At 37.8% G+C, this 9,735-nt stretch overlaps 1 protein-coding gene across 2 annotated transcripts in view; it reads left to right on the top strand.

Moving 5' to 3' along the window:
- The first annotated feature begins 181 nt into the window (after positions 1-181).
- Positions 182-9,735, top strand: part of ATG3 (autophagy related 3) — a 28,103-nt gene continuing 18,549 nt past the window's right edge. Inside the window, exons 1-3 of one of the 2 annotated variants that reach the window (XM_003893922.4) lie at positions 182-463; positions 3,516-3,557; positions 7,627-7,676. In XM_003893922.4, the coding sequence (XP_003893971.1) occupies positions 392-463; positions 3,516-3,557; positions 7,627-7,676 (164 nt within the window). In that variant the 5' untranslated portion in view covers positions 182-391. The remainder of the gene's footprint in view (positions 464-3,515; positions 3,558-7,626; positions 7,677-9,735) is intronic. The other variant, XM_009199979.3, reaches the window with a different exon arrangement.

Raw genomic sequence — 9,735 nt, 5'->3', positions numbered from 1 at the left:
TGAGAAGGAAGGGGAAGCCGGAAGGGGCGCGAGTGAAGCAAAGCGAGGAAAGGCAGCTTCCGAGAGGGCGAGGGGTGCGCGTGCGGCCGCTTATCTCCTCAGGTCTCCTCTCGGCTTGGCTGCCCTCCCTCGCGGCTGGGTGACAGCTGGGCCCGGTCGGTCGCGGGCTGCCTGGGGCTCAAGGATCGAGCACCCTGTCTTCGCGCGTGGTGCCTGCCGCCCCGCCCCCTCGTCCCGCCCGTCCCGTCGCGTCGCGTCCCGTCCCCTCGGGTGCTACCAGCCGGGTGCTGATGTGAGTCGGTGGCAGCGAGGACATTTTCTGACTCCCCGGCCCCTGACCCGGCTGCACTTTCCATCCCGTCGCGGGGCCGGCCGCTACTCCGGCCCCAGGATGCAGAATGTGATTAATACGGTGAAGGGAAAGGCACTGGAAGTGGCTGAGTACCTGACCCCGGTCCTCAAGGTAAGCCAGGCCGGGCTTGCCAGGGGCTGTCTGGCACTTGCTCGACTCTTCAGGGACCGGTCGCCGCAGGAGTCCCCGCCGGTGTAGGAAGGTGTAGGAAGGCGGTAGGGCTCGGGACCCAGGGAAACGTGCAGCCCTCATCCGTAGTCTTAACTGGCTGTTCGTTAGGGCTTTCTGACCCCTCAGGGGTAAAGGGGACGCTCTGTGCGTGTTCTTGCCTTCGCCCGTCATAACTCTGCGCGGTCGGGTACGTCGAGTTGGAAGGGTGTTTGGCGGCCGAGTAGATTGAAGATCGTTAAATCCAAAGACTGGAAGTCTTTTAGCCTTTTTAAACAAGGATTTTGCTTCTCTTTTTAAAAAATGAATTCAGTGTTTGACATATGTCACTTTTCCTTTAAGTTTCATAGAAAGTTCGCTGTAGTGGGTAAGTTGTGACTGGGATCTCAACTCGTTTAGATTTCAGAGGAATGAGGTGAAATTGGCAACATTATCTAATTCAGTAACCTTGAACCCATCTAACGAGCAAAACCTTTTTCCCAGGGTTTTCAGATAGCCGTAACTGATTGTTAGTGATAACAAGGCACGGTTTGATCTTCCTGGCTGTGTAATTTTTAAAAATATGTTGGCAGCAGTACAGCATTTTTAAAGTAAAAAATTGTGACACATTAGCTGTTACAGTAGTGACTGATTTTTTTTTTTTTTTCAAAAGTAAATTTCTACTACTGCCTTCAAGCTTTGCTTTTGTAACTCTTTTGGAGTTAAGTGTTTTGTTGTAACTTCATTTTTGCTTTCTGAAAAGTGAGCAATAATAGTAAATTAATGGGAAGTTCTTGCTTAGTTTTTGTTTTTGTTTTTTTCTAGTTTTTAAGCTTTCAATTAGAATGTACCAATCTCAATGTGGGGGTGAAATACCCTAATATGCTAAGAATAGTGGAGAGTTTTGCTTTTCTCCTTTTCCATGACAAAGGAAAATATTTGGTCTGTACTTTTTTAAATACGTTTTTGTAAAACTCCTTTTAAAAGAATAACTTATTGGCCAAGTAAGAAATAAACCAGCGATTATAAATGAGAATTTCAACTGTTGCTTTGCTTACATTTGTTTACCGTGAAAGTCATTTTAAGATTATTCAGTCAAACTAAGATTGGAAAATAATTTTCACATTTGAATCAAATGCTTTTACATATTATGGTAACTTTTCAGAATATCATATCTACCTAGGTATACAGTATTTTAATAATACACCATTGTTACAACTTTTTAGATTCAGGGAGAGAGGAGCAAGAGACTGCCTAAATTAAATATAAAATTTATGATGTAGAATTAGTTTTCAGGAGTCATCTTACTTGCTCACCAAACTGAAAAGGAGCTGTTAGCATGTCAGTATGTATGATCTATGTTTTTAGTAAAAAGGAGAGAATTAATGACTGTTTCCTTGATACTCCTGTGCAAACTGTTGGTTTACAGAGAGAATCCTTAGTTTCCTGCTAGATAAGGGAGGGCAAGGAGAAAAAACAAAGTCCTCAGGAAATAAGTAGTAGTCTTTTCCTAGCAAGTAAAAATCAAGAAAAATCATGTTTTGTTTGGAGTATGTGCGTGCAGTAAACACTGAAGTTCTTACAGTCATCGCTAAGGTTCTGCTTAATTGGTAGAGGCCCCAGTCTCATCTACTCCATCCCCTGACTGCTCTTGGTTAAGCTAACCTGATCTCCTCTTTATTATTCCGTTAAGCACGCTCTTGGTTCGGGGTTTTGCATGTGCTCTTCCCTTTATCTGAAACGCGCTTCTCACTTACAGCCTTATGGCATGTTCCTTTCCTTGAGGTTTTCAAGTCATTATTCAGTGAAGTCTTTGTTCTCTTACATTTTATTTTAAATGGCCATCTCTCCCCAGCCACCCCACAGATTCCTCTCAGCTTCGTTTTTCTTTATGGCATGTTATTCATTACCATTTGGCTTTCCTTCCTCAACTGGAGTTGAAACTCCTTATGAGGGCAAGAATACATTTGTATTTGTTGTTCACACCTAAATATCGCCACTGCCTCAAATAGTGTCCGGTACATAGTAAACATTTGTTGAATGAATAATGTTTATAAATGAGTGTTTTCATTTTTGTAGACTCTACCAGAAAATCTTACGTATAACTTAAAGTTTAGAAAAATGTAGTCAGTAGCATTCTTGCTTTAGAGGAGAGAATAGTGTGTCAATATCTTGGTGGAGATGAGAATTAGGGGAAGATGCTAAATGATTTCTAGATTTGGTTTCTAACATTATTCAGTGTAAATAAGACTGGCTGAATTGTAAGATGTCTAAACATCTTTAAGACATTTTTGCTGTGCTTTAAAATAAAGATATTTATTCATTTCACAGAATCTCTGTAAGGCTTTATTTTTATTTAAATCTTAGAATGTTTATACATAGATCTTGGCTGGGCGCGGTGGCTCACGCCTGTAATCCCAGCACTTTGGGAGGCCGAGGCGGGCGGATCACCTTAGGTCGGGAGTTCGAGACCAGCCTGACCAACATGGAGAAACCCCGTCTCTACTAAAACACAAAAATTAGCCAGGTGTGGTCGCGCATGCCTGTGATCCCAGCTACTTGGGATGCTGAGGCAGGAGACTCGCTTGAACCCGGGAGGTGGAGGTTACCATGAGCCAAGATAGCGCCATGGCACTCTAGCCTGGGCAACAGGAGCAAAACTCCGTCTTAAAAAAAAAAAAAAGGAATGTTTCTACATAGAGCTTTATTATAGCTCTGATCCGATAGTATTATAATTATTTTCATGTCTGTTTCCTACATTAGACTTGTATATTCCTGTGGTCATTACCAGTGAGTGAAACAAATAGATAGATATAGATAGATACCAGTGAGGGAGGTAGGTAGGTAGATAGATTAGATAGATAGATTATAGATTAGATAGATTGATTTTTTTTTTTTTTTTTTTTTTTGCATGTGCTCCATTGCCTGGAAGGGCACCAGGCAAATAATTGCCCCAAAAATATATTTAATTGATAGTGAAACATAATGTTTTTCTTTGCTTTTTTTTTTTTTTTAGGAATCAAAGTTTAAGGAAACAGGTGTAATTACCCCAGAAGAGGTGAGTGCTGAAGATAATACTGAAGCCCTTTTATTTTACAATTGTATTAAACTAGGTGGCTTTTCTGCTTCATAAGAAAATATCTTGAACTTTAATTTTGATTTGAGTAAAATTAGGTTTTATGACTGTTTGTGATTTATGGGAATTTCTACTTCCCATACAGGAAAAGATGTAACTTCCCTGTCAGTTTGCCACTTCTCGTATTTCTCTGTAGTTCCTTTTTATTTAGAAATGAGGGTGAAAGAAGGGATCGAAACAAGTCCTATATCACTTATCCTTCATTTGTATTGGTGTTATATTGAGCTGTGCAGTAAGTTCTGTAGTGTTTGTGGTGTCTTGGTTCTGTCTACATCAAGTGTGAGTTTTCATGCTTTTCATTGGAAAACTTTGCTCACTACTTAGATATTGTTTATCTTAAGAGTTCTTTTTTGTTTAGTTTATTTTGTTGTCCCTGGAGAAATAAATACTGGGCTAAAAACCTTTCCAGGCTCCAATTTTATGAATAGTTATGGTTTTATCAGATTTATGTTACTCTTAATAAAAGACTGTTTAAGCTTTTTATTTTATTTTATTTTATTTTTACTGTCAATGAAAACACCACTTATTGGCAATAGAACTTTATTCACTGTTTTGAAACAAACTTTTTAAACCTCATTGTATGATGAGGCTGCTGCTGTTAAGGTCCAGGGTGTCGAGCTAGAGAATTAACTGATCTTTCAGTTTTCAGTTGTAATGGAATCTGTCCAAATCCTTGTGAGTTTTAAGAATGGTTTGGCCAGGCGCAGTGGCTCACTTCTGTAATCCTAGCACTTTGGGAGGCCGAGGCAGGCGGGTCACGAGGTCAGGAGATCCAGACAATCCTGACTAATGCTGTGAAACCCTGTCTACTAAAAATACAAAAAAATGAACTGGGCGTGGTGGCGGGCACCTGTAGTCCCAGCTACTCGGGAGGCTGAGGCAGGAGAATGGCTTAAACCTGAGAGGCGGAGCTTGCAGTGAGCCGAGATCGCGCCACTGCAGTCCAGCCTGGGCGACAGAGCAAGCCTCCGTCTCAGAAAAAAAAAAAAAGAATGGTTTGCCTAACTGATCTTTTATCTCAAATTGTCTTTTATTTTAGGTGAAGACACATGGTAGTATGGAAAGAATCTAGGAGACCTGCCTTCTAGACCTATATCTGTAATTTCTCCTAGTGAGGAAATCAGTTATGCTATACCTGCCGAGGCTTCATGTTTCTTCATCTATAAAATAACGGTTGTGGGCTAGACCTTCTGTAAAGATCCTATTCTGCCTTAGGTTTTATACCTCAAATGCCAAATAAAACTAAGTTTTGATTTTAAGGATATCATTAACATTCTTGCCAAGCAGGTGTAATTTGACCATGGCTCTTTATCTGAAATCAAGAGCGGAGATGAAAGTATGCTGTTCTTGCTCTCTTTGGTTTTATTTCCTCTGTGAAGATGACTAATTGTTGAATAGATAGTTGCAGTTAGCGATGCAAGTCCGTGGTCATTGGATAGAATTAAGCAGTTTCAAAACAGGAATTCATCCTAGAATAAATAACTGTTACACTTAATTACAACATCAATCAATTTATGAACTTTCCTCCCTCTAAAAAAATCCAAGGCCAAATTAGCCCAGCTGGGTGCCCAGCACATAATGCAGTGTTGGGATAGAGCACAGTTACAGGATTGAGCTAGAGTAGAATGAGTCTGGAGAAGGAAATGGGAAGGCATCATTTGCTTTGTGTAAATATTATATACTGAGTTGATTTGTTCATTTGTTTCCTTTTACTGTTTCTGGATTTCTGCCAGACATCAGCTGTCTTTTTATTTTCATTCAGAGGTGTGACAGTATTGTGCTTAAAAAGAGGAGCAGCTAGTATCTGATACTGTATTGTCAAAAAAAAAAAAGGAAACACTAATGTTGGATGTGTATGATTTGATTAAGTAGAATACTATTAATTGAGGTTAGCTTGAGGAGTGGAATTGCTCACCAAGATGTAAACATTGATTCTTGTTGGAGTTAGTCAGTATTATATACTGATAATAAAGATCACAAGAGAACATTTTTAGTCTCTAAGAGAAAGCTACCGCAAGCAATATTGATCATTTAGAAATTTGAATCTTATAGTATTTGAACACATGAAGCAAGTAATGGTGGCCATTGCTAACGAGGGCAGATGTACACGTGTTTATTATCAGTGCAAGTGTGGTTTTTTGTTGTTGGTGGTGTTTTTTCATTTTTCTTGCCTTCTAGTGTTCTTGTTTTTAAATAGAAGCTGCTATAGGGACTATGAGACAAAATATTTGTCTTGTTACCTCAAGGCAATACAATGAAAGAATTTTTAATTATTTATTTTGCTTTCATTTTGTTAAATTATTACTTTTAATGGTAATAAATTAGTTCCTGATAACCACAGAGCTAAATGTAGCATCTGGTTGCAATGACCTCAAAGTGCTCAAAACTTGGGGAAGAGACTATTGTTTTTATTTTGGTTTTTGTCTTTACTTAAGCTGTTTACTTAAGCTGTTTAAATAATAACTTTATTTGAAGTAAAAGAACAGAAACAAAGTCAGGAATCCAGTTGCTGTATCTTGTTAATGTTTCATCTTAAAAGAGGTTACTCTTAGAATTATTTGATAGAATTGTATGCTCAAAATAGAGTATTTTATGTAGACATACTTTCTCAGAAAAGTATTAGAGATTAAATATTTTGTAATTTTTTGCTGTATAATAAACCCATGAACGATACAAGATTTTAAGCTAGAGCTTTTGCGAAATAGAAGTAATTTGGCAAGTATACGCGTGTCACGCGCATCCGTGTGAAGAGACCACCAAACAGGCTTTGTGTGAGCAACAAGGCTGTTTCACGTGGGTGCAGGTGGGCTGAGTCCGAAAAGAGAGCAAAGGGTGCTGGGATTATCAAGAGTTCTTATAGATTTTTGGGATAGGCTGTGGAGTTAGGAGCACAATGTTTTTTGCTGGCTAGGGGTGGATCTCACAAAGTACTTTCTCAAGGATGGGGAGAATTACAAAGAACCTTCTTAAGGGTGGGGGAGATTACAAAGTACATTGATCAGTTAGGGTGGGGAAGAAACAAATCACAATGGTGGAATGTCATCAGTTAAGGCTATTTTCACTTCTTTTGTGGATCTTCAGTTGCTTCAGGCCATCTGGATGTACACATTCTGGTCACAGGGGATATGATGGCTTAGCTTGGGCTCCGAGGCCTGACAATGCGCATTCTGCTTGAGTTGGAACACTGCAGTTATGCTTAACAGACTATGAGCAGGATTTCTGTTAGCCAGTAAGATCAGCTCATGTTCGAGTAAACTGATAATTCTCAAATGGTTAAAGTTTATCTCCCTGAATCTGGTTTTTATTTCTGAAGAAAAACAAAAACTTGTACAATATTTCAGCCCGCTTAGAAAGCCTAAGATTTGTTAGAGGATTCAATTTGTTAATTTTGTAGGTGTTTTCAGAGTGAGCTTCTAATTTTTTCCCATTGTTTTGGCACTGCATTTCTCTTTTAGGAGTGCAAAAACACTTTCAAAATTACTTAAATTTTCAAAAATAATAAAAGAGGAAGAAGTGTGCCCTGTGATATAATAAGTAGATTTACATCATAGACTTATATCTATTTAGTAATTTTTTTGGATTTTTATTGTATTTTCAATCTTTGACAAGAATGTGTCTACATTTTTGTATCCTTAAAATGGATTTTGGCAATTTAAATCTGATAGCCTTACCTTTATCAATTTCATGATACTGCTTTTGGCATTACTTAATCCAATGATAAAAACAATTTTTAAAAAAGAGCACTTGACGTTTTTTCTTCCAACATTAATTTGAATTTTTTTATGGACGTTAGAAAATGTTGCAGTTTAGTCATAATCAAAAATAAATCTTGAGGCTAGTAGAGCAGCTTTGGTGCTGTTTATATTTTAATTGCTTACTGGATTTCAATGTTACCTAGGGCCATCAGTTTGGTATTTTGCCACCTTGCACATTAAGTGATGTTTGATTTTTCTTTTTTCTTTTTTTCATATTACTTCTAAATCCTGAATAGTTTGTGGCAGCTGGAGATCACTTAGTCCACCACTGTCCAACCTGGCAATGGTAAGTAATATTGAGTAAAGAATAGAAAATTAGTAAAAGGCATGGCTTCAGAATTATAGCAATTTGCAAAACAGGTTGATGGATGAAAATTAGAATGACCAGTTTAACTTACTCCCCGCAGATTTTTCTGTTAAACGGTGCCCCCAGTGATACTCAAAATAAAATAGAGGAAGAACAAGTGGGTGTTGTACCCACGTTATTTTGCTATGTTAGCACAATAGGTGGACTTATTTGAGAAAAATGCATTTACTTCTTTACTATTATTTCTTTTCTTTAGAGTGTTTAGGTTTGACCTTCTGGTTTGTTGAATAATAGGTTAATAAAATTTGATCGGGTTTTTGGCGGGGCACAGTGGCTCATGCCTGAAATCCCAGCACTGTGGCTCATGCCTGAAATCCCAGCACTTTGGGAGGCTGAGGCGAGCAGATCACGAGGTCAGGAGATGGAGACCATCCTGGCTAGCATAGTGAAACCCCATCTCTACTAAAAATACAAAAAATTAGCCGGGTGTGGTGGCGGGTGCCTGTGGTCCCAGCTACTTGGGAGGCTGAGGCAGGAGAATGGCATGAACCTAGGAGGCAGAGCTTGCAGTGAGCCGAGATGGTGCCACTGCACTCCAGCCTGGGTGACAGAGTGAGGCTCAGTCTCAAAAAAAAAAAAAAAAATTTGAACAGGCTTTTTTTCAAATTAACAAAATTTATTGAACATTTTTGTGGCATTAATAAATGCAGAGATTTTGCAGTTTTATTTTCTTTAAAATATAAGACATAAACATTTTCCATTAGGTTCAAAAGTATGCTCCATCTTTAGGAAACTAGCTAAAGCTAAAAGAAAGGTTTATGATACCAATTAAGGCCTTCACTGTAAGTCTGCTTTTAAGAGGCTTTAAGTTTTTGTTTTTTTAATAGCTTTTATTTTAATTACTAAAGTACTTTAAGCAATTTAGCAGTTTTCACAATCTATATTTTAAAATATTCTGAATAATCACATTGTTTTATTACTTTCAAGTACCCATGATGAAGATTCCCTGTTGGTAGCTGAAATATTGGCAGAACTTTTATTTAAACTAGAATTGCTTGGAATTATCACCTTGTTTGGATGTAGGTGCTTCAACTTGTTATATCTTTTTTTTTCTTAAAATTTTTTTTCAATTGTAGTTGAAAAGTATAGTTTTGACTGGAGATAGGAGTTCTATAATTAATAAGTTTCCAGTTGATAATGTTTTTCTTAATATCTAAAGACCTTGAAATGCTCTTTCATCTGTGGCCTGTTATTCTCCTGCATTTTAGTACTTACCATGTAGCTGAAACAGTTGTCACTGCCTTTTTCAATTACTCTTTATTTTGTAGGGCATTATTTATGTACCAAAAGACTAAAGTTTCAAGTTTGTTTTCTGTTCCATATTTAAAATTAAATTCATGTCATAGAAGCTCTCTGATTTAATGAAGGTTTTTCTTTTTTCTATATTCCAGGTATTCTGTTAAAACTATATTTAGCTAGGTTCTGGTCTATAATTTATGTGTATTTCAAGTCAAATAGGGACATGATGTTTACAATAATATTCACTTTGTGAAAATAAGTGATTTAGGATTTTTTTCAATATGATAAGCATTGAGATTTCTTTGTTCTACCAGCTTAATTGTTTAAGTAGTGTAGATATTTGATTTATAGCATTGTTGTAGGGGCTTGTATATATGGACAGGATCTCTTTTTTAGCAGATACTAGTAGTTTTATTCCATTTTATGAATTACAATGATTTTACTGTAACTTAGAACTCAATTATACCCCACTTTAGTGTCCACACTTTTGGCTAAATTGCTGGGCCAAAGGAAAAATTCATTTTAAATCAGTGCTAGAGACAGGTTATACCTTCATGCTTATATACCTTCATGTGCACAAGTGCTATTATGACCTTATTTTAACTCTTCCCTTAGAACTTCGGGTGTTGCCATGACATTGTTGAATTTGACACTTGGGACTAGTCAAAAGAAGCCTAGAAGACTGTCAAATAATTTTAGGGCTTTTCCTGACTTTACCTTGTGCCCAGATCAATGGTTT

The sequence above is a fragment of the Papio anubis genome, chromosome 2 (assembly GCF_008728515.1).
Source record: "Papio anubis isolate 15944 chromosome 2, Panubis1.0, whole genome shotgun sequence".
Lineage (NCBI taxonomy): Eukaryota > Metazoa > Chordata > Mammalia > Primates > Cercopithecidae > Papio > Papio anubis.
The sequence above is the reverse complement of the archived record's forward strand: the minus strand, read 5'-3'. Positions and strand labels throughout refer to the sequence as shown.